The following is a 26288-nucleotide window of genomic DNA, read 5'->3' on the forward strand; positions in this document are numbered from 1 at the left end:
ATGGCATCTATTTATTTGTAACTCATACAGCACAGAGCTTTACGTATCAACAAACTGTAGAGTTTGTAGGTACCATGTTTTGAGATCATAAAAAAATAATTGCCTTTTACACATATAGTTATTGTAGGAATCATGTAGGAGTTACTGAAAGAAATATGGTAAACACTTTATTTCCATCTTTTATACATTGTTTGAAAGTATTAAGCTTTAGAAATATTATTAACAAATGAAATTAAAATTGACTGGTGGTTTTGCCATATAGATGCATATCAGGTTACTACGGTGACCCCAGAAGTGAAGTGAACATTCCGTGCCAACCTTGTCCTTGCCCTTGGACTGTAGAAAATGGAATAAATCATGCTCGAGGTTGTTATCTTGATGCACATACCCAAAAAGTCATTTGTCGTTGTAATGAAGGATACAAAGGTAGAGCCTTCTGCTTTGATTTTTAAAATAATAATTAAAAATGTTTATTGCTTCTACATGTAAAAATATTAAAATGTTTAAAGCACAACCGTACTCATTTTCAACTAAGTATAACTCATTGTATTATTACCATGGTTATTTCCAAACTTTTAAGGGTGGAATCCACTTCAATATATATATTAGTGTTTTTTGTTGTTTTTTTCAATGATGATTTATTGCTGTGAATGTGCATGACTATAAACATAGCATACTGCCATAATGTAGTCTGAACATGGCCTGATAACCTGGAAGTTGTAGTTTGCAACTTATTGCCATACAAATTTACTCCTCACTTTGGGATCAAGGATACATTAGAATAGTGAGGATCAAATCCCATTAAACACTCAGACAATGATTGTCTAAGGAGGTGTCCAGCAGTGGTTGCTGTTGACTAGTTGCCTTCCCTCTAGTCTATCAATTAAGAACTAGGTATGGTAATGCAGAGATAGTTTTTTTTCAAACAAACTGACAGCTATCCTAAATAATCTAGGTTATTTTTCAAAAATATATTTTTGAGTGTGTTCAGTCAGTGAGCTTTGGATGCTCTTGTACCATTCTGAGTATGTATCATATTGAAATTATCTTTTATTAGTTATTTTTAACATTTTTTTGTTTGCTTTGAGTTTAAGGTATATTAATTTTTATGCCTTTACACTTAATTCTCTTTGTAGTGCCCCTCATTAGTACAGCGGTATGTCTCCGGATTTACAACGCTAAAAGTAGGGGTTTGATTCCCCTCGGTGGGCTCAGCAGATAGCCCCATGTGGCTTTGCTATAAGCAAACACACTTGTAGTAATGTTTTCAGTTTTTATGTGATCAAGCTAAGACCTTTTCACCAAATGTTTTTTTTTGTAAAGTGTTACTAAATTTCCATTTGTGTTGGTTTTTTATTCAGTAAATAGTCACTTATATTTGTTTCTATTTGGGACTTTAATATCTTAATGATCATCCAGAAATCCACATGATTATGTTCTGACTTAAGAAATGCATCAGAGTCAGCACAAATTATGGTTGCTTTACTCATAGTAAATTGGAAAACTGAGAAAAAGTTAAATGTATATTAATGTCTTGCATGAAAAAAAAATTGGTATCTTAATATGTTTTATCAGTCAGTAATGAGAGACCTTGTAACTAGTTTTACATGGCTTTCTCTATTGTAACATGTTCTGTTTATATTCATGTGTTTATTTTATTTTATTATCCTTTTTGTGTTCTTTTTAGTAGTTGCTAAATTAATACACATAACATTATATGTATAAAGTCATATTAATTAATTCTGATATGGTACTTTTCTCATCTCACAAGATAAGTTTTTCTTGTTTTGTGCTGCACTCTATATGTAAACTTTTTTATAATGCATGCCACAAGCCTTCCACACACACTCACCCTTCCTTATTGGAATCAAAGATTCCAAAATCTCTCGTGCAAATCAATGTGTGTTACCTCTCCACAAACAGGAGATCACCACCCTAACTTGATGCTTGCGAGTCCCTCTATGCACCACTACTAAACCATCACTTCTCATTTTGCAGTGCTCAAGTTCAGACGCCTTTTTTTTTCCAGAGTTATTTATTTGATTCATTTATTTTCAATAAATTTTAACGTTTATTTTGAAAACAATTATTTACCTGTGTTTTGCTGCCAAATCTCTCACTTGTTTGTTTTCTGTAAAACAAATTCTGAAGTTAACGTCCCTACTTTGGGTCCATCTCATGTTTTTGTTACAATACTTCAGACCAAAGGTGCAGAAAACTCATAGGGGGATTTATTGGCATTTATTCACAGGGAGGTTGAGTATTATATGGAACAACCTTTATTTCCTTCTGTTACTCCTCTTCTTCCTGAGCATTTCAATCATGATGAGGATTTTGATTGCTTGTCTCCCCACCACTGGAGTCTACCATGCTTTCCACACCTTTCCTGAGGGTTCTATTTAACCCTCATCAGTTATTTTAGGATTTTACTTCTTAGGTATGTGATGTTTTGTTGATTGCTGGTATTTCTCATGACCCAAGTCCTTTTTTATCTGATTCTGCATCCCAGCCTTATTTAGTTTTTTTTCTGTCCCCTGATATTTGGCATCATGCTCAGCATTTTGTCTTTCAGTTGGGTGATAGCATTAGTATAGCTTGACTCTCACGGGCTTTGGACCAATCTGCTTTCTTTTATCATAGGGTGGACTATTCTTGTCTGTACCATTTGTTGTTTGATTCTGTCTGCTTGGGGGTCGGTCTTAAACCTAACAAGTGCCCTGTATTCCTATCTTCATCTTACCATAATGACTCTGTTGCAGTACCTTTCCTCTCTTTGTCTCCTGTAAGAGGCTTTGCACAGAAACTCTAAATGATTTTCTGGGGATGTCATCTCCCTCCTCACTTTAACATTGGTCCAACTGTAACCTTCAGATCTGGCTCTGAAAACATGGTTTCTTTGTTATTGAGATTTGTTTAGTCATAATACCATGTTGTAGTGGACACATATCCCTGTTTCTTATCTACAGGACCTTCTAATTGCCCCAATTTTGAGTTGCTACATGTATGACACAATTTGGGGGTCTTTGGAGTGGAGGGTCACTTTGGTCCAGCAACAGCCCACCTTTTCTCATCTGGTGGCCCATTAGTTCCAGTCGGAGCTGAACACAGCACTGATTCTTGTCTCCCAGCCCTTGCCTATTTCTTCTTCCTGTGGTGCCACTGTTTGTCACTTTCCATGATGAAGCATGTTATGCTAATAACACTTCCAATGACTTTCCAGTGGGAGCTCATCTGAAGCTTCATTTATGATAGATACCTTTCATATTCTATGTTTTGGCTCACAGAATATTGTCAGAATGTTTTGTCATTGCATTTCTTACTCCTTCTCCCTTATTCACCATGCCTGTTTCCTTTCCTCCTCATCAGGGCATCTTTTCATGCCAGTGTCTTTCTGAGGCAGTGCAAGACCTTCTTACACAATAGGTTATTGAACCTGCCCCATGCAGTGTGGGGGGTTTAATACCACCTGTCTGTGGTTCTCAAAAAGACCAGAAACTCTAGGCCTGTCATCAACCTGCCCCATCTCAATCAATACATTCACATCTCACTAGTCACCATGGAATCCTACCTTACTCTTCAATGGCTATTTATCTGGGTTTTTGGATGAACAAGATAGATGTTTCCAATGCTTATCTGCATATTCCTGTCTCAGTTCTCATCCTTATCTTCCGTTTGTCAATTGTGGGGTGATGTACTCCAGAGTTCTTTTGGTCATGATCCACTCCAACAGTTAAAAAGAGGTGGCTCATATCAATCACCAAGGGACACCTGGTTTAGATCCTTGTGTTTTCTCATCTTGGATTTTCTTTGTAGGACTCATGATTATCACATTTGTTTAATCATATATCATGTAATAGGTGCTTTTAACCTTGTGGTAGATCATCCTTCCTGACCAGACTGGGTGTACCCAATGAAATGGTTTCTTCATCTCTTTGTTTTTTTGGTAGCTTTTTGATTAGTGGGATACCCCTCATATTGATGCATTTGTCACCTCTCTCATTCACCAGTTACCTTTTTTTTTGGTCTCCTTTTCCCCGTCCTTGATCTTTAGCAACAGATGCCTTTAGCCAGGATTGGTCAAACAAGTTTCTTTATGTTCATCCTTCTCTCTGATTACTTCGTCAGGTAGTCTCACTCATCCGTACTGCTTTGTGCAAAGTCATCCTGATTGCTACTAACTGGCCTCCTAAACTTTGGCTTCCTTGCTTACCTCAGTTATGTTTGCTCTCTCCCATTTCTCTCCCCTTATTTCCTGGACTCCTTTCTTAACCACATTTAGTGGTTCTGCATCCTGCATTTCATGTCTTCCATTTTCCTGTATGGCTTGGCAAGCAGATCTAATTTCTCATGTCAGGTGGAATTTCGTTTAGTTTATTCCAAATATTTTATATCAATGGCTTTGTATCAGCAGAAATGGAATGTTTTTCACATCTTAGCCCTGGCTTGGGGGGTTTCAACTTCTCATCTAGTGGTTGCTGGTGTCTACAAGTTTCTTTCATAGCTTTTTGAAAAGGGATTTGTGGTCTTCTTAATATTTGGGTATTGGGCATCCCTATTCCATATGTTTTTGTTGTTATTTTTACTGCAGGGTTTTCATTTCTTCTGTCCTTAGTCATTTGATCTATTCTTTCTGGATTTGTCAGTTTCCTAGGCACGTAGTATTTCTGGATTGGGACATAAATTTTTGTCCTCCATTCCCTTATTTTACCTCCATTTGAGCCCATTCTGTTGTACTTTTTGTTTCATCTATCTCTTTAGGTGTATTTCCTTCTCCTCTCAGCCTGCAGTTGGCATCAGTTGGATATATTCACCATCAATATCACTCACACTCTGTATCACCTAATATACCTTCTCCATTATCCATATCACTTCTTCCTTCCCAAGACCTAGGTGGCTTGTGAGAGTAACTTCTCTTTTTCATTTGTTTCCCATTCTTCTATTTCTCATCTCTACCCTTGTCCTAATTTGGATAAACTTCTATGCCTGGTGTGTGATCTTTAATATATTTCCATCAAGGCTTTCCTTTAAATTTTCCTGTATGTTTATTCCCTGGTAACCCTCTTCCTTTGGGGATCTTTCTCCTTTTACCCTTTCTAGGTGGGTTCATTGTTTAATCCAGTTGGTTTATGCCTCTTTGTCCCATTACAAAATGTATGTTTTACCATGTTACATCTCATCAAATCCGTCTGTTTTTTCAAAACAGTTTCATAATCACCCATTGCACTGTATTGGTTGTAGTAGTTTCTCCAGGTTCTTCAAAGCTGTTTTTTAAAGCAGTGGTGTTTTACCAGTGATGGAAGACATACTGTCCTCTGGATTTGATTACAGGTACAACAGAATAAGACATCACAATGCAGTTCACACCTTAAATTGGGTTCCCTCACCTTACCCTCACACAGATCTTAGTACCTTGTTGGATGGTGTTTTGGACAGGGAGTTAACTAATCAGTATAAGTCCTCACATAGGACTTTGGTTTTCCATCTTCCTTGATTCTTCTCTCTGTGTTGTTTCCATCTTTGTCCTGGACATTCCATTGTTTACTTTTGCAATAGTGATGTTATTGACCTTTGAATGTTTTGAACCAAGCTCATGGTCATGGGAGTCAATTGCATGAGATGGCCTACCCTCAGATACCATATGCCACATTAATAGATCTTTGGCCAAGTGCCACTTCTGTGTAATGCCCTGGAGTTAATCATTTCTTCATATCCCTTATTTTAGGGTTTCAGGTGAAAATATCATGATCCTCATCTTCCCTTTGATCAGATATCAGTACCAAAAGACGAGGTTTTGGATATAGTTAACTTACTGAGTATGGTCCACCATGCCCTAGTCATTCTACATCATGGGACACATCCTCCTTTATCCACTTTCCTTTTGTAGAATTGTGTAATTATCTATTTTTATATCTGATTGGGATCACTTTCCTAATTTATCCTCTCCCATTCAGATATTCTCTCTTCCTTTTCTGCCATGTTTGTTCATAACTGTTTGTTGCAAGAAAATTTTCTGGTTCAGAGGTGCCCCTCCGCTGATCATCTGATCTGTTTCTCTCATGAATAGAAATATGTTTTGGATGCCTTTAGAGGGTGCATCTGTCCCTCCTCCTTTTCAATGTAGAATCTTAACTAATCTTGTGAAAAGATGGAAATATTGTATTGGAAGTTATAATTTTCCAAAATGGAAAATATATTTCCAACAGGTACTTTCCTCCACTCACATTTTCCATTCTCCTCCCCACCACAATTTTCCAGTGCTTACGTTTTCTGCCAGACTTTAAAGTGATGGTTTGGTAATAGTGCATCGAGAGAATCACGTGTCACATGATGGTGGTGCTCTCTTATTGATGGAGAAATGATGCATGTTGATTTGCATGAGAGATGTGTTGGAATCTTTGTTTCCAATAGGGATGTGGGGAAGGCTTGTGGCATGCATTATAAAAAAAAATTGCTTATAGAGGACAGCTCAAAATGGGAAAAAGCAAATGTTGTGAATGGAGGGAAGTGCCTGTTGGAAATACATTTTCAGTTTAGGAAAGTTATAACTTCCCTGTAGTATAGGAGTAACAATGAATATTTAAAAACAGATTACAGCTTCTCAGTGAATTATGTTACACTGCTATTTCAAAATTGAAAACGAGTATGATGATGGTTAGTTTTGACACACTTTCATAAAACATGACTAACATCCATGTTCTGTTCTTTAAGAATATGGAATATAGAGCAACAAGAAAAACATTAATCTGTCATAGTGTTCATCAAGTAAGTTTTAAAATATTTCAAACAGCTGAGTGACTGTTCCACAGATGTAAATATAGGTGTAACCAGGAACACTTGTTGAATTAAGTATTGGGGACCAAGTACACAAATCATCCAGGACTTCATGAAGGTCTTTTGCATTAACATAGTTTAATTGGATGTTTTCTTTCCTCATGTGAAGTCATGATATACTGCTCATACTCCTCCTTCATTAAAACCCAGGTTGTTTTAAAACAAACAAATATTCTGCATTGATTCATGGAATTTTACTACAAGATGTGATCAAGAAGTTATAAGACTTCACTTTTATACTAAAGAATAACATACATACATCAGTATTATATGCTGTACCCTTCAAAGTAGGTACAGTATCCCCAACTGATACACACTTGTTCCAACGTTCCTGCCATTTTTGGAAGCAATGCTGGAAGTCTTCAACTGTTATGTGACCAAGTTCTGCTTTCACTTTATTATGGATAGCTGAAATGTCATCAAATCTCTTTCTTTTCAACTTAATTTTGATTTTTGGGAACAGAAAAAAATCACATTGGACAAGATTGGAAGAATACAGGGTGTATGGTGACACAGGAATATTTTTTTTGTCAAACATTTTTGAACAGACACAGCAGTGTGCAAAGGTTCATTGTCATTATAAAGACACATATAGAGCTTTTCAGTAAAAATTACCTGACACGATCCAAAGGAAATGTCCAGTTCATCAGCAATTTTGTGGATAGTTGATCGTCCATCACTTTGAAATTTTTCTTTCACCTTAGGGACCGTTTCGTCAATGGATGATGTCAACGATCGCCCAGAAGGTAGGTCATCTTTGACTAACCCCGGCCATCTTGGAAGCGTTTTTTCTATTGATAAATGAATAAATGACAGCCTTACTTAAGCAGTCATTACTAAGGCAGTTCTTAACATTCCAAGAATTTCTGTTCCTCCTTTACCATTTTTCACACAAAACTTGATGCAAACACGTTGCTCTTCTTTTCTGTCCATTTTTATTACAACAGGACAAAAGATACATCTGTCTTTGTACATGTTTTTTGCGACATGGGTGTAAGGTCTGGAGAAATGTCTTGTTTGTGGAATAGATCACTAGATGTACTTTGTACACACTTCAGTGAAGCCCATTGTATCTGCACCAGCACCTGTAACAGAAGAAGTCTTAGAACTTTTTTTGATCAAACCTCGTATACAATTTCTCTTATGATATTGCAACATACACTTTTTGGTAATATCATGCTGTGTAAACATTCAGGCACTTTTGCTATACAGATTTGAAAGAGTAGTATTTGTTCTTACATTATCTACCTACTGAATTACAGAATTTGTTAGTGACAAAGTGCAGAGCAAATTGTTTCTCTGCACTCAAGTTATATGAAGAAGGTAAAGTTTCTACTATTGTTAGAAACTTTAATCTTAACCATTGCAGCTAAATAGTCACCACATATTAAATGTCTTTCAGTAACCTCTGAAAATTTACTATATTCACTAAAAGTCTTTGTGATTAATTTTACTATTATTTTATCAAAAAGCATACAAACATTATAAAAAAAATAACACAATTTTTTTCCTTATGACATTTTTAGATATTTAAATTGATTTGAATGGAAAATTCAGAACTTTCCTTTTATTTTTTTCACAATGTGTTGAAGAAGCTTCTCAACCATTACTGGAAAAACATTTTATACTGAGCATCAGCATGCTTACATTATCATTTAATTTCCTATTCTGTTGCTACACATCATCTCAAATAATTAAGTACTGGGATTACCTTGAATCATGATTTCTTGGTATTTTGGTAAATATAAGTAAAATTGAATTAATATTAGAACAATATGATAAGTTTGCTAAATAACAGGAGATTTGGTCAAGCCACTAATTGTAAAGTAATTCTAAATCTCTGAGTAACTGAAATGATAAAATCAGTGTAATAGAGAGACTGAACACAAAATGAATAATCTTTATTGTAACAGATGTTAACAAACACAGCATACATATTTGTTTTTACTTACATAAGATGATTGCTTCTATTGGATCCTATATATTCAACTGTTCAGACTGAATCCATATTATCCATATGAATAAATCCATGATTCTTTAGTTTACAAGAAATGCCATTTTTATCTATAGCACATAATTATATTCTTTTGACTGGTAATTCTTATTCCAACATAGGTACCACTTGAACTACCATTAAAGGACACTGTTGTTGATGTCCACACACAACATACAGTCATGCAGAATTATTCCACCCTGGGTATAACAAATACTATCTAATTGATAATAAGAAATGATCAAAGGCAGCTAGAAAGAAATTAAGTGTTGTTTTTTTTAATCTGCACATTCACAAAATAAATAATAGTCAGAATAAATACTGTAATATTACAAAGACATAAAAATGCATGTGTTATACTATCACTTGACACTATAGTAGAACTTAAAGTAGAGAAGTTAGGAGAAACTTCATCTGAGTTTTCACTACTGACTGATCTTTCATTATTTATTTTTTGGCTGACAAAGGTTGCATGTAGAAAATAATACCTTTTTGTAAAATACTTGACTCCAAAACATCCTGTTTTGAAAGATTTATAATGCAATCATTCTTCTGAGAGGCAGATGTTTTTGAAATTTTTGAATAATATAAATTCACTGTCATTTGTTTTCTTTTATTCATAACTAGCCTAGTGTGAAATATTTGTGTAAGTAATACTACAGAACACACTGACAATAGTGTGAACTGTGTGAAGTTTAAAATAATAAGCCCTATGAAAAGAAAGGTTAAAGGCCATCAGTTCACATTTTTCTTTTCACTAGTGTTTTTTATATATTATGTTATAATTTTTTGCAAGACTGTTATTTTAAAAATCTAATCTTGGTAGTTTTAGATGGATATCATAGCAGGTTTATTACTGCATGTATTTAGTTCTCTTTACACATTTTCTTTTAACTGGTGTTTTTTTATACAACCCTGCCTTCAATATTGGTGTTTAGTAATACAACAGGATGATTTTTTTATACAACTCTGCCTTTAATATTGGTGCTTAATAATACCACAGAAAAGTTCCACTGTCATTGTTTTCCTTTTATAAAAAAATAAAAATAAAATAGAGTTCACTTATTTTTGTAACATCTTTCCATCCTGTGGCATCAAGAAAACTTGTGTCAGTGTTTGAATAATGTTCCTGGTGTTTACTGAAATTAAAAGGGTAACTTGGAGAGATACCAGATATTTATGTGGAAAATAATATTGGTTATAGTTTTAAGTGATAATGTTGTTTCAGTATATTTAATGTTTCTACTTATAGGTGAAAGGTGTAATAAATGTGCTGATAATTACTATGGGAATCCAACTTTGCCTGGAAGCAAGTGTCAGAGGTGTATGTGCAATGATAACATTGACATCACAGTTCCTGAAAGTTGTGACTCTGTAACAGGAGAATGTCTTCTCTGTATGTTTAATACTGAAGGACCTCATTGTGAATATTGTAAAAAAGGACATTATGGAAATGCTACTCAGCATTATTGTCCAGGTAAATGTGCTTGATGTTGTGTCAGAGAAAAATACTTAGATAAATATATTGAGTAAAAATATAAAATATTTTTGATTGCATAATGTTTGGTAAATTTAAGTGTGTAACTTGCAAGTATTTTAAGTATCTTATTTTCTCTCACAAAAAGCTTTCTTGTCTTGTACTGAACTGCCCTCTGTCAGTGCAAAGTTTTGCTTGCCACTAACCTTGCTACACCTACTTCTCGACTGGCAGCCCTACTGATTAGATATGTTCACTGTTTGTGGTAAATTAACCTATCCATATATTTCTACTTTTTTGAATTTATCATTTAGTTAATTTGTTATTTCACATTTTAGTTTTGATTCTGGGAGAGTTATGATTTATATTATCTTCTCTCCTCTTTTAAGTTCGGGAGTTTATGTATTTGCAACTACAGCTGATCTTACTGTGGCATCAAAATTCCCAGTTACATATAATGGGTCGACACCATGATTTCAGTCCATGAAATGACGGCTTTGGTTCATTGGGAGTTGCTCATTTTCATGCTACAATAAAAAAAAAATACTGATGATTGTCCTAAAAAGGCTTTCAGTAATTATTTAGTTTTGGATTTGGTCACTCCTCTCCCCTTTTGAATATATCTCTTTATCATGTGTTGTTTTGGGAGACTTGCTCAGACCTTTCCCACCTGTGGTGAATTTGTTATTCAAGTATGTTCTGGAGTTATCTTTTGCTTCCTATGTTCCTCCTCAACCTTTATAGAATGTTCCAATTGCATCACCTCCTTTGGTAGGTCAGGGTTCTAAGGGTATAGGACATGCACTCTTCCCTTTCATGGTCCTCGAGTCTGTTTGATTCATCTGTGAAATTCTTACCTTCCCCTGATATTTTTCCATCACTCTACTGGATTGAATTTGTCAGTTCATTCACCTGGCATTTTTTTCCCTTTCTCCTGATAATTGTCATCTTTTGATATTTTCTTCCCATCAGACCTGTCACCTTACTATGTTTGTGGCTGCACATTTTTATCTTCATTTGAGGAACATTATTAGTGCTGTAACTGTTTATCTGTGATGGTAAGTACCCTGCCCATTTCTTTTTCTTTGCAGGGGTCTTTATTGAATCACATATTTGTATCCCACTTTGTTGAAAGTGTTGCATCAGGTATACTTAGTCTTAAGTAAGCAGTGTATGATCTGTGCATATGCTAGATGACTATGATATTGAAACTTTACCTACCATGAACCTGATGTGTATTATTCCAGTTGCTGTCAAGTTTTGGTTTATTGACTCCATTCGGTATGTCCTCTATGAGTCAATATAATATATAGAAAGAGAGACACAATTACATATCATGAGGTCATTTTACATTTGCCACTGAGATAGGATGTTTTGCTGAACTGCTACTGTGTGTATCTCGCAACATTTTGGTTTATGAATGTGTTTGTCCTGGACTATACACTAATGGATTAACTTGAGTAAAGCAGATAAATGTTGCTGTCCATCTCTGATGATCCATGGCATTTGGTGTTTGTCCTATTGTGGACCTCAGACTCTCTAACACGTTACTTCTCTATCCATTGGTGTTTTAGAGTCCTTGCCACTAACCAGTTCCTAGTTGTTGGGGTGGTGGACCATGGAAGACTGTCCTTCTGAGTGTCAAAAATACCACTCAGTTTGAGAGTAGGGAGGGTAATATTGTTTTGGTGTCAATGGCATGATGTCTTTCCTACCCCAGACCTGATGTACAATTACAGATGCTACCAAATGCTGGATGTAACAGTCTGTCATATATATGATAAAAATTGCAGTTTGTCCCTTCTTCCTACCATCCTCTAATCCTCCGTATGTTGGTTCATGGGACTCTGGTGTTGGTTGAAGACAGTCCAGTCACATAAGTCCACATGTGTTTGACTGGTATCCTGCTCCTACCATGGACTGGACAATAATTTGCCAAGGTCACCAGATTTTGGACTGAAGATGCAACCTCAAAATTATGGTCCCTATTTCCACCATCCACTGGATGTCAGTTCCCAGTGGATCTGATGTTAGTTGTAGCTAGATGAGCCCCATGACTTCTAGCTTGTGTAAGGTTGGGTAACCTCCTCCTACTGCAGACTGGACAACCATATTTCCAGTGCTGCCAGATCCTAGACTAGAGTTGAACACTCACTTAGGCTCTCCTCCTCCTTACCATCTGTTAGATGTCTGTTCTGGATGCATCTTGTGTTGGAGGTTCATGTATGCAGAGAAGAGTTCTTGGTATGAGAGTTTCCTCTTCAACATGGAATAAAGAAGTTGTTAGTTATTTAAGATCATCCTTGGCTTATAATACTAACTTTAAAATATCTAGATATTTTAGACCAAGCTCAGGTAGCTAAGCTTGTCTCAGCTTACCTGGTTTACATGTGAAAAAATTTTCAAGAGGAAGATGGGGTCTTAAAAAGTATTAAGGTAAAGATTTTATTTCTGTTTAACATCATTTTGTAATTATAAAATAAAAGGGTTGAGGTTAGGAGCTTCACTTTGTAGAAATATAGAGTGATTTATTCCTACTTTAAGGTTGTATCTAAATATTAAAAGTAACTGACTTCTCATTTTGGTTGCAAACAGTGAAAGGCAGTAGAAGTAGAGATGTAGGTTCAAGCACTCAACTCCTAACTCTTGACTGATTTTACTTAGTTGTTGATCAGTTTGACATTGGCAGCTGGATCTTGTAATATCCCCACTATGTTTGGGTGTTGTAGTTACAGACATTATCTGTTATGAGTTTTAATGATTACAACAAGGACTGATAATGGAAAAATTAATTTTGATTTGTAATGTTTTTGATTTATATCAGTTTTATCATTGTTGTTTTATAGTGCTGATTAAAAAAATACCTGTTTACTATTAATGTATTTAATAGTTTTAGAACCATTAATTTATGTGTACAATATATATATGGTGAGTTGACCTTGTACATGTGTAATCTATATACCTTGTATCTGTAATTTTTATAAACACCTTCTCAGTGATTGGTAAAGTGGTAGTATATTATACAATTCTTATTTTAGCTTGCATATGTAACCCTTTGGGAACTGACCCTATTGTCGATCATTGTGACTCAATAACTGGCCAGTGTACTTGCTTGCCCAATGTTATAGGAAAAGCTTGTGACCAATGTTCTCTCAATCATTGGAACTTAAGCAGTGGAGAAGGATGTAAATCATGTAGTTGTGACCCAAAGGGGTCATTATTAGAAGACTGCAATGAGGTAAGATGAGTAACTGTGCACCTATAAAACAGGTTCCGAAAAAAGCATGGAATGATTTTTCAATGAAGTGGATAAAATATTTGCAAATGAAAGATAAATATATTAAAAAAATTATGGGAATATTATTTGGTATATTTTCAGTATGCTGTGAAAGGCAAAGTAGTAAATAAAATTTGTTTTGTATAATTTTTTTTTCATATTTCCTTTGTGATCTTGAATAATCCAAAAGCTTTTTAAGTTGGAAAAATGTATGTTAAAAATTGAAGTATATATCAGAATTTGTTTTATCTAGTATCATTCAGGAGATTGATGAGTGTTTTAAAATATGATTAGGTATGGTATGTAAAATATATATTTTACTGGGTGTGGTATGTCAAAAATGTATAATGAATATGATTAGGTATGATATGTTAAAAATATATGATGAATATGACTGGGTATAGTATGCCAAAAATATATAATGAATACGATTAGGTCTGGTATGTCAAAAATATATAATGAGCATGTTTAGGTATGACATGTAAAAATATATAATGAATATAATTAGATATGTTAAAAATATATATAATGCTTGAGTGACTAAGATTAATTTTTAAGTAGCATATTTTGGTTTTTTTGAGCCTTTATAATTTCACAGGTTTGTGACAATTCTTCGATAATAATTGTTTTTATAAAAGTCTAAAATGTACTAGTTGCTATAATATGATTATTTTAAAAACTTATTGTTTAGATGTTATTATGTGCAGTTCCATTCATTAGCATTATCTTTCTTTTTTTTTTGTATGGATGGCCTATTCTTGTAATGAATTATACAAAGGATATAATTATAGTTTTTTTTTCTTATTTTGTAACTTTTAAGATATTTATGATGTCGTATTAATTTTAATTTAAAAGTATTATGATTTACAAATGCTGTAAAATTGCTTCCTAGTTTGATGGTCAGTGCCTTTGCAAAAAAGGACGTGGAGGTAGGACCTGCAGTGAGTGTGAAGACTACTACTGGGGTGACCCGGAAGTGCAGTGTTTCCGTAAGTGATGATTAATAAATGATACATTTAATATACCATATTTCTTACATGTATTATTTTTTTTCCAGTAACTATAATCCATGACCAATGATTAAACTATTTACTTGGCTAATTTAGATAGTTTTAATGTGTAGTGATCTATAATTCAGTGTGAATTGTTAACTCTTTATTAAACTGACTCTATTCTCTTAATGTAGAGTATGCTACCAAATAATTTTTAAAGCTATTTTATTACTAACACATTTTTAACTTTTTTTTTATGAAGATATGTTATTTCTCATCTATTTCAGTGCTATCAGGATGCTTGATCACAAATGGATAGTAATTTGAATTGTTAAAAACTGATTTTCCAGTAACTTTTATCATCAACTTTTCTCAAGTACAAATGTTACCATAGGAGATGAGCATCCATAAGTAATAACAATACCTTTGTGAAAATACATGCTTCACACAACATTAAAAATGGCTTTTTACAGATGAATGATAAATAAATAACTGGAAATAGATCTGCTGTATTTTGGTGAAAACACAAAGTTAACATTTTAAAGTGATATTTCTTGAATTAATCAATGTAAGTTGGTCTTTTTGAGTAAGTTCTAGGAATAAGGTTTTTCAGTGGTAAAAATTTTCATTAAAGTAGTTACATTTCAGTTTTCTCAATTTTAGTTGTTTGCCTTTTAAACACAGACTAGCATCATTGAAGCTGATAACAGTGTAGACAAAATAAAGAAATCCAAAGACATTCACAGTTATTTTTTACATAGTGTATAAGAATATGAAACTCTTAAACCTTCAGTGTTATTTTTTATATAATATATAAAAATGTTTAATTATGCTATTTATTATTACATTTTTGTAATTCTTTTATGTAAAGATATTTTAGATTCATCAAGAGCAATTTAACTGGAGTACCTGTATTACTTTGTATGTTTAAACAAATGTTTACTTAGCAGAGAGTTTGATTTCAGTTAAAAACTTTCACTCTGTAACTAAAGTTTCACATTTCTGCCCCTTGGTGTGGATTCCTGTACGTGGTGAGGAGACCTCCCAGGGAAGGTTCTGTTCTTTCCGCTTACCTCCTCAGGGATCTAAACATCCACCCACGTGTTTTCCGTGCATGGTGACCCGTGAAGGGGAGGAGAGGATCCTGGTGGTTGAGGGGTCCAACCCTAACACACCACTTTGGCCTTGAATTCCTGTAGACGGGTGGTCTTTGGTTGGCCCCCCTTGGGTCAATCGGCTGGTCCACTTGGGCTAGAGTCAACCAAGTACCAGTGTTGGAAGTTCTCAACGTGTGTTGTGGACATTGTGTCTGATGCTGGTGTTTGGGTATAGTGCTCACAAAAACCTTGCCTTACTGCAATGTCCTTGCATGACATTGTAGTGCATCCCCTCGTAGGGCTCCATGGTGGGAGGGGTCAGTGGGTACCGAAATGTTCCTTTTTTCCTATGGATCCTCCAACAAAAAATTTAAATAAAATAGTGAAAAAACGGTCAAAGGGTAAACGACCACGTCTTGAAGACTCTGAGCAGCAATCTTCAACATATGTAACACCTGTACCACATTTTCTTATATTACATTATCTTTCAGAAAAATCTTTAGGGCAAATGTCCCCCTTTTTTTTACAGAAGGGACTAGAAGGAGTTAGTGGCTCTCCAAAATCAGTAAAGAAGCTTTGATCTGGAGACATATTGGTTGAAACATCCACATCCCAACACAGTAAACTCCTCTTGAATTCAAAGGCAATTGGGGATGTACCTATTGAGGTTACCCCTCATGCTACCTTGAATTCATCACAAGGAGTTATTGTTGAGAAGGATTTGAAGAATGTCTCCAAGTCAGAGATTCTCATTGGTTTCTCCACTCAAGGAGTTTCTGCAGTGAGGCGCATCTCCACTCACAAAGATGAAGTTACACTGCCGACAAATATTCTCGTTTTGACATTTACATACCACGTGCACCTGCCACCATCAAGGCAGGTTATCTAATTTGCAGGGTACGGCTGTACATTCCAAACCCTCTCCGATGTTTCCAGTGTCAGAGGTTCGGGCCACACAAAGACATCCTGTCGTGGTTTCCTGACATGTGCTTGTTGTGGTGGCAAGGACCATGATGTCTATGAGTGACACACGAACCCACATTATGTGGTTTCCACCCTTCCTACTTTCGTTCTTGCTCAAAATGGTTGGAGGAAAAAGAAGTGCAGCATTTGAAAACGACTCATAACATTAGTTTTCCTGAGGCTCGGAAATTGCTGTCCGCCACTCCGTTTCAGACATGTGCTGCTGCACTTCATTCTACAACTACAGTGGGAGTGCAGACAGATCTGTCTGTGCCTCCAAGAGAATCATTTTCATAACAAATGAAAGCCTTTTGACCTCCATGGTTAAAAAGGGTTGATGAATCGACTTCTACACCCATCTCTGTTCCTCCCATACATTCCAACAAACCTCAAGATCCACATCCTTTGGTTTCAAATACAGGCATTTCTTCTGATACATCTTTTTCTCCCACCCCACGATGCAAAACAATCATTTGTTCTCGTCCTCAGTCACTGGAATCCCCTTCCAACAACAAAGACCTGCCCAATCGATCCAAGGCAGGATCCATGGAATAAGGACAGTAAGGAAAAAAGACGTGGTCGTAAACAGGAGGGTTCTCCAGCCACTTCGCCTACCCGTCATTACAAATGGCCACCTTGATACAATGGAACTGTTGAGGTTTACATTCTAATCTGGATGATATCAAAACACTGGTTGCTTCCTACCATCCTGTATGTCTTTCCTTACAAGAAACAATTTTAAACCTGCTGATACAGTCACCATTCGGCAGTTTTCTCTGTACAGAAATGACAGGCTGTGTGATGGACGAGTACATGGAGAGGTGGCACTATTGGTTGATCAGCATGTTCCAACCTTGTCTTTGTCACTCAACACACCCTTGGAGGCTGCAGCCATCCTTATTTCCTTTGGTCATGTCATCACTGTTTGTTCTCTCTACCTGTCACCTGGAGAGACATATGATCAATCGGACCTTGATGCTCTCGTTGAACAGTTGCCGTCTCCCTTTCTAATCCAGGGGGACTTTAATGGACATCATCCCCTCTGGGGAAGTGCTGTTATTGATGGGAGGGGTCGCTCTGTAGAGCGTATGTTCTCTGATCACAATCTTACTCTTTTCAATACTGGTTCTTCCACTTATTTTCATGCACCTAGTCAGTCGTTTACTACTATTGATCTCTCGGTTTGCTCCCCTTCATTTCTTTCCCATTTTTCATGAAGGGTTGACAATAATCCACTAGGCAGTGATCATTTTCCTATACTTTTGTGAGAGACTGACCGTGGTGGATGCCATTCTATCCGTGTAACCCAGTGGAAGCTGGATCAGGCAGACTGGTTCACTTTCACTGCTCTCGCAGAACTTGATCCTGCGATCGTGAATCAGCCATCAATAGACGACTATGTGGCAGCAGTAACTGATTGTATTATACAAGCAGCTGCTCAGTGTATTCCTAAAATATCGACACGTTTTCTACAATATTCTCGTCCGTGGTGGAATCCTGCTTACCACTTGGCACGGAAGACTCAAAAACGGGCCTGGGATACTTTCCGCAGATATCCCACACTTTCGAACCGCATCACTTTCCAATGGGCCCATGCACATGCTAGGTAGGTAAGACATCAAAGCCAGAAGGAATCTTGGATTAAGTTCACAACTAGCATATCTTCTACCACCAGTTCTAAGGTCATATGGGACAGGATTCGAAAGGTCAGTGGGTACTACAATTCTGTCCCCCTTCTCCATCTTACTCTCTGATGGCCAAGAGGTAGCTGATGTCCGGAGCATTGCCGATACTCTTGGTGAAAGCTTTTGCTGGGTATCTATCACTTCTGCTTGTTCCTCCACCTTCTTGGCCATCAAGACTTGGGCAGAGCATTCACCTTTTTTCCTTTTGAACTGACTGTCTCTTTGACTATAATTGTCCCTTTATACTTTATCTGTTGGGCCTGATGATGTACATTATGACATGCTGCGCTATCTCTCCCTGCTTCTCTTGATATTCTTCTAATTGTTTTTAACTGAATCTGGCAGGAGAATGTTTTTCCTGATGCCTGGCACCAGGCTATTATCTTACCTTTCTCTAAACCTGGGAAAGATCCCAAGATTCCTTCAAACTACCATCCAATTGCTTTGATAAGCTGCCTTTGTAAGACCTTAGAGAGGATGGTTAATGTTCTTCTTGTTTGGTTCCTCAAATCAAACAACCTCCTCTCACCCACCAAGTGTGGGTTCCGATGACAGCACTCCACCACGAACCACCTAATTCGACTTCAAACATCAATCAGAGAAGCCTTTCTCAAATGCCAACATCTTGTATCAATATTCTTTGACACTGAGAAAGCTTATGACACAACATGGAGGTATGGCATTTTGCGAGACCTCCATATATATGGGTTATGTGGCCATTTACCCATGTTTATTAACAATTTTTTAATGGACAGGAGATTCCAAGTTCGTTTGGGTTCGACACTTTCCTGTTCTTTTCTACAGGAACTTGGAGTCCCTCGGGGCTGTGTTCTGAGTGTCACACTTTTCAGTATAAAGATAAATGCCATCACTGAACAACTCCCTCTCACTGTTGCAAAACGGGCTCCATGTCGACTTCACATCTTGTGTCAGTCGTCGAACATGAGATATATTGAGCGGCAACTACAAACTGCCCTCAATCATGTACTGAAGTGGACTATGGCAAACGGCTTTAATTTTTCTCTCTCTAAAACCGTTTGCATGCATGTTTGCTGCCAACGGGGTATTCACCCTGATCCTGAACTCCGTATCGGTGACATTTCACTACCAGTGGTCCCTAAGACCAAGTTTTTGGAGCTTATCTTTGACCGTAAGCTGACCTTTATACCACACTTAAAGCAGCTATGGGTCAAATGCACAAGAGCACTGAACATCCTCCGTATCCTCTCTACCACCAGTTGGGAAGTGGATCGATGTTCTATGTTAAAGATATATCGTGCTCTTATTCGTTCAAAACTTGACTATGGATCAGTGGTCTATGGCTCTGCCAGACCCTCGGCCTTAAAGATGCAGGACCCCATTCATCATCAAGAACTTCGACTCTGCACTGGGGCTTTCCGCCCCTCCCCAGTTCAGAGCTTATACATGGAATCTCATGAACCTTCTCTGCACCTTTGCCGTTTGCAACTGTCTTTACTGTATTCTTCGAAACTTTGTTCCTTACCAAAGCATCCCACCTGGGGATGTGCTTTCCTTCCTCAGTGGGCCTTACTTTTTCAGAACAGAGGATCTGCCATTGCTCCTTTTGGCCTTCGCATCCAGGCACAATTGGATGAATTGGGTCTGTCCTTGGATAACATTGCAGAATCCACTGGTCAGCTCATTCCCCCATGGCTTATTACAGCCCCCAAATGTGACCTTTCTTTAAGTCATCTGAAAAAGGCAGATACTCCCGATTGGAAGTACCGTCTTTTATTTATTGTACATCTTTTGAACAATCATTCCATTCCAATTTATATGGATGGTTTCAAATCAGGTAATTCTGTGGGCTTTGCCATAGTTTGTTGCGGCTCAGTGGTTGCACGCAGAATCCCCTCTACAGTTTCTGTGTTCACTGCTAAACTGTATGCCATATCTCTTGCCCTGGATCATATTGAAGCTGAGCAGTACTCCAACTGCACTATTTATACTGACTCGCTTAGTTCTCTACTGGCCTTGGAATCACTTCATGTTGGCTCACACCCTGTTCTCTCTGATATTCAAAACCGACTGGCCCATTTCTCATTAACATCTACTTCTATCCAGTTCTTCTGGATACCAGGTTATGTTGGTATTCGCGGGAATGCACTTGCAAACACGGCAGCTAAATCTATCTGCTCTGGCACTATCACCACTGTGCCTATTTCGTACATGGACTATGGTCCTGTATTCAGGGCTCGGTTTCATGCCAGCTGGCAGTCCACTTGGAGTGAGCAACGTGACAACAAGCTTTTTCAAATAAAACCCTATATTGGGCTTTGGCTGTCTAGCTTCCGTAAGGTTCAGCAGAAGGAAGTTGTTCTAACTAGACTATGCATTGGCCAAAGTTTTTTAACTCATTGTTTTCTTTTATCTGGAACTGATGCACCAGCGTGTAGTTTGTGTAACACTCAAATCACTGTAAGCTGCATTTTACTTTCTTGCCATCGTTACGACTCTCAACAACGGCACTATTTTAAACATGTTCTGTTCCAGGGTTTGTCTTGAACATTGGACAGTGTTATTGGTGATGGTGAAACTATCCACCTTGATAAAGGTTTTAGTTTTTTAATGGCCATTAATCTTTTTAATCTCATTTAAGTGTTTGATATTTATTCATTACACCTTTTTAATTTTGGTTTCATTTTCAGAGTCTCAATCTCTCTAGTTGAATTTGTAATTGGAAAATGACCAGAACATTAAATAAATCGACACCAGGACTGGAAAGGCCAACTTCAGGTGACTAACGCTGCTGTTCGAACTATCCATTTGAACTACCTGAACTACCTGTTAGTCGTCCTAGCGAGTTGTTATTACAATTTTGCTGCATGTCTTTTAACACTTTTATTACTTTACCTTTTGGTACTGGCCATAATGATACATAACCCGGAACCAGGACTGGAAAGACCAACGTCAGGTGACTGACGTTGGTTCTTGTACTTACCTGTTAGTCTTCCTGGCAGGTTATGATCATTACCATTCTGCTGCAGGAAGTCCTTTACAACTTTGTAGACTGGATGTCAACATTGGTTTTACGCCATTTTATGTTTTAATTGCTGTTTTGTTTTTAATTTTGTTTCCTTTTACGAATTTTACTACTTTTACTTTACTTTTACCTTTTTACAGAACATTTGGCTAATTTTTATTACGATTTTGCTATATGTCTTTTAACACTTTTCGTATTTTACCTTTTGATAATGACTGTTATGACAACATAACCCGGAACCAGGACTGGAAAGGCCAACTTCAGGTGACTGACGTTGGTTCTTGTACTTATCTGTTAGTCTTCCTGGTGGGTTATGATCATTACCATTTTGCTAGAGAAAGTCCTTTACAACTTCTCTTACTCTGCTTTCTCTTTTAACATTGTAGACTAGGTGTCAACATTGGTTTTATGCTTTTTCTGTTTTTCAATGATGTTTTGTTTTACCTTCATTTCCTTGTATGTATTTTACTACATTTAATTTCTTTTTACCTTTTTACTGGACGTTTGGTGCAGATAGCCTAGCTGCTTTGTGTCATAAAACACTAAAACAATCAATCAATCACATTTCTGCGCACTCAATAAATAACATTTTCAATGAACATCTGTGAACACATTTCTCCTAGAAATGTTTTTTATAATTACTGTGTTTTCCTTAACAGCATGTAAATGTGATTTTGAGGGAGCTGCTTCCATGCAGTGTAGACATTCTGATGGCACATGTTTCTGTAAAAAGGGGGTAATTGGAAAGTTCTGTGATCAGTGTGAACAAGGTTATTTCGGAACAGCACCAAACTGTAATCACTGTGGAGAATGTTTTGACAAATGGGACTATACCATAGAAGACTTAAAAGGTAGGTTGATATTCTTATATTGAAACACTGGTGGTAAATTAATGGCATGAACCATATGCAAAAATTGTTTTTTTAAATAATTATTGTAATGCCTTAAAGTAAAATTATATAATAATTTAAAAGAAAGTGTTTAATTTTGTATTTAGCTTTTGAAATAAAAATAGTAACACAACTTGTTTAAGAAGATTGGAAGAGTCTACATGTACATATCAATATTAAAATGGAGATTGAAAAGGATTAATTGGTTCTATCCTTTTGATATTTATTTTGAATATAAGGCAGTCCTTGAAACTACTTTTGACAGAATTATTGAATATTAAGTTTTGATTATACAAAATTTATCATCCTATAGAGTTTTAACCCATGCTCAAGTCTCAGAAATAGGAATATCAGAATGTACTATATTATTTCAACAACAGTTGAAAATTAACAAAAGATAATGTACCTTTATTAGTGTTGTTTTTTTAATAATGTTTTATCTACTTTTATTATTGCAAAACTAATGAGCAAATCATATTGTGCTTTAGGTGTATGGTACAAAGGCATGAACAAGAATAACCCAATGCTTTTCAGGTGTAACAAAACAAAATAAGGGAACTATGTACAGTATTAATTTGCTGTTTGCTTCACCAAAAGCATGTATAAGTTTGTTTGTCAAATATAGATTGAATTACATCCATGGAAAATATTGCATACACATAAAGAATCTTGAAAAATATCAAATGTTTCATTCCATTTTATGCTCAGAAAGTGTGTGTTTACTATCATTATGTCCCTTAATGAGATACTGCTGATATTCTTTCATACTACTTTAACATGTGTACGGTCAAACTTGAACTTTATTTTATGGTAAATATTTTTTTAAAACTTGTTGTTGAAAAGGTTGTGAAGGGTGCTGGATGCTCTTCTAATGCATTCTGCTATGACTTGAGCACTGTTTATATTTATTTATACACTACCTGTCAAAACGGTTCTATCTTTTTTCATAGCTAGACTTGTCACTATGTATATATATATATTCATTAAAATACCACTTACAGATCAAACATTCACATTGATGGAAAAGTTCAAAGAAGTGAATGACACTGGAACAACAGGACTGTACACCAAAGAATTTGAAGAAATAGAAACAAAACTCAATGAAGTACAGTTTATTTTAGCTGGAGAAAATGTAACCAAACTTGACACTAGTGAAATAGAACATCTTTTAAGTGTGATTAAGTAAGTTAAAGTTGTTTTATTTATCTTTTATTGCAAGATGTGAAATTGAAAGAATAAAATCAATAGATCAGTTATTATGTGTGAATTATATATTACACTTGAAACTAGTTTTGATTGTTCAATATTCTCAAAACTTATGACTGTACTAAGTACTTTTGTTGATATATAACAGTATCTTTACTCTTTTACATGTTTATTTTATATTGTGTACATAGGATATAACAATATCCAAATTTTGTGAGTTGTCATGGATTGTGTGTGAGATTTATATTCAACAATTATTGTTTATTTTTAAAAAAGGAGAAATAGGTGAAAGATAATGTAAGCTTGTTCTTGATTGTTGATGTTATTAAACATATGAACTCCCTTTGATTTCCACAAATTAAAGAAGTTTCTGTTCATTATTTTGTAGAATTTTGAAAAGTGTATGTATATTAAAGTTTAAATATCTTTTTATTTTTCAATCAATCATCACATTTCTAAGATATCTTTTGATCCCTAAGTTACTGAATGAAAACATGTCATAATGAATAATTTAGATTGTACATTGCCATATTAATTTAAATGTCTGTCTGTTTGCATACAGGCACACACAGTAATGGTATGCAATGAGTTTTCAAGTAGGTCATGCAGTAATAACTTGTTAATATAATGTCTCCAAAAACAAAGTACAGTTGACATGTTTACTTACCCTATTTTTCGATGAAATCCAGTTGATAAATAGTAGTGGAGAATATCATTGAATGTAAAAAAAATATAAAATTAAGTAAAGCCGAGCATGTGATCTGCACACTGTTGACATTGGACTTCTGTATATACACCATTTGTCATGTTGTTTTAATGTAACATGACTTGCATGGTTTTAATAACAGGTATCAGTGAGAGAACTCCATTGAATAGAATGCTGCTGAAAGTGCAAGGTTAAGCATATAGATTTTATGTAGCATGACATGATTTCTTTCAGTATGAAATGAGAATGCTGTTGCAGTGCAAAGAAACATACAATAAATAAACAGTAAAATAATGATGAAATTAATAATAAATATAAAAGGTAGTGAAGAACACAAAATACAGTGAAATAACAATGTAATCATATCTGTCTTACATTTTTAGATAACTTATTTCTCCAAAAGACCCAGCATATATCAGTAGATACATACACAGTTAGTAAAGGGAGAAAATAACTTCATATCTTCTAAAATTATAATACTTTTTATTCAAAACTGAATAACTACAAAATACACTTTTCTGTTGAACAAAAAACAAAGACTAAATTATACAGTATTTGTAAATTATTTCAAATCTGATAATTTTTCTAATTGACTCTGATTATCATATTCATTTCAATATCTATCTATACATGAAAAACATTTACACAAAAGTATGAAGACCATTAATGTAAGTAGATCATTATATTATTAGAAATAATAAGTTTTTTCAAGTTTTTTCTGAGTTTGCTAATTGGTCTTTGTATAAATCTAGAACCAACGTAACACACAGTGAAGCTCAGTTAAACAGCACTAAAGTTAAGCTGGATAACACAACACAAAGAATATATGATGCTGAACTTGCTCTAACAGACTTGAGGGGGCGAGGAGATAATCTAGAGATGGATGCAGAAAGCTTAAAGAACAATGCAACACAACTACAAGAAGCTGATATTGAAGGTAAGTAATAGGAGATGTGTTTTTAGTTCTTACAATTAAATTATTTAATTAACTTACTTGTTAAATATTCAACTTTTGCTTCATGTCTTTTTTTATGTCTATGCAAGTTTTATGTTTTTCTATTGTATTTTCTTTTTTCCTTCTATTTCCAAATGCTTTTCTTTATTTCTTTGTAGATTGACTTGAAGCTTGGTAGGGTTATACTTCATTCCAGTGTTCTTACACGTATTTTTCATTTCTTTGATTTAGAACATTTTAGGGGTTATTTTGAATCAAAGGTATATTCAAAAATGTATATTTTGGGCTTCTGTACTGTCATATTTACAGCAACCAAGATGAAAATTGCCACAAATATAAATTTTCATGCTCCCAACATTCTTACATACAAAAAAGTTGTACTTGCCCATTTTTTGTCATTAGAGAAGGGGGGGCAGCAAAAGCTTATTTCCTAATTTTAGGAGTTTTGGTCAATTACTTAGCCTTATTTTGATCAACTTGCATGGAATTCAGTGCAAAGACACATTCCTACAGGCAACATTTTTTGGGAAATAAAAATGTTGGACTTCCTCCTTTTTAGTAATTATTGGTGGGTGAAGAGCATAATTGTAGGATTTCCTACTGTATTTGGCCAATTTCCATGGAATTTAGTTTGAAGATACTTTTTTATAGATCCCAGGTAGAGGTATAGACAATTTTGGAATTTTTGTCTTTTGCTCAATTTTTTCAGTGAGAGAGCAAATTTAGGGTTTCTGTGAACTATTCATGTGTCTATTAACCAACTTACATGTGATTTAATACTAACATACCTTCTTCCAGGTCTCCAGCAGTAGTGTAGACATTTTCAGTTTTTCTGTGTTTTTCATGATTACCTTGGTGTGATAATTGGCCATTTTGGGATTGTATGGTAGAGATGTTGCATTCACCCATGAATGTTGGCCTCTCTAATTTCAAGTTTTATTGGCCCGGCATAGCCGGGTGGTTAAGACACTCGACTCATAATCCGAGGGTTGCGGGTTCAAATCTCTGTGACACCAAACATGCTTGCCTTTTCAGCCATGCAGGCATTATAATGTGATGGTCAATCCCACTATTCATTGGTAAAAGAGTAGCCCAAGAGTTGGCAATGGGTGGTGATGACTAGCTGCTTTCCCTCTAGTCTTACACTGGAAATTAGGGACAGCTAGTGCAGATAGCTCTCATGTAGCTTTGTGCAAAATTCAAAATCAAAAT

General features: G+C 35.6%; 1 protein-coding gene across 14 annotated transcripts in view; it reads left to right on the forward strand.

Moving 5' to 3' along the window:
* The window catches only part of LOC143258435 (laminin subunit beta-1-like), a 160483-nt gene that overhangs the window by 115130 nt on the left and 19065 nt on the right, over nt 1-26288 (forward strand). For all 14 annotated transcript variants that reach the window (XM_076517363.1, XM_076517364.1, XM_076517371.1 and 11 more), the window contains 7 exons: nt 263-426; nt 10077-10301; nt 13340-13539; nt 14471-14567; nt 21979-22170; nt 23211-23391; nt 24874-25058. In XM_076517363.1, the coding sequence (XP_076373478.1) occupies nt 263-426; nt 10077-10301; nt 13340-13539; nt 14471-14567; nt 21979-22170; nt 23211-23391; nt 24874-25058 (1244 nt within the window). The remainder of the gene's footprint in view (nt 1-262; nt 427-10076; nt 10302-13339; nt 13540-14470; nt 14568-21978; nt 22171-23210; nt 23392-24873; nt 25059-26288) is intronic.

This window comes from Tachypleus tridentatus, chromosome 8, assembly GCF_004210375.1.
Source record: "Tachypleus tridentatus isolate NWPU-2018 chromosome 8, ASM421037v1, whole genome shotgun sequence".
Classification (NCBI taxonomy): Eukaryota; Metazoa; Arthropoda; class Merostomata; order Xiphosura; family Limulidae; genus Tachypleus; species Tachypleus tridentatus.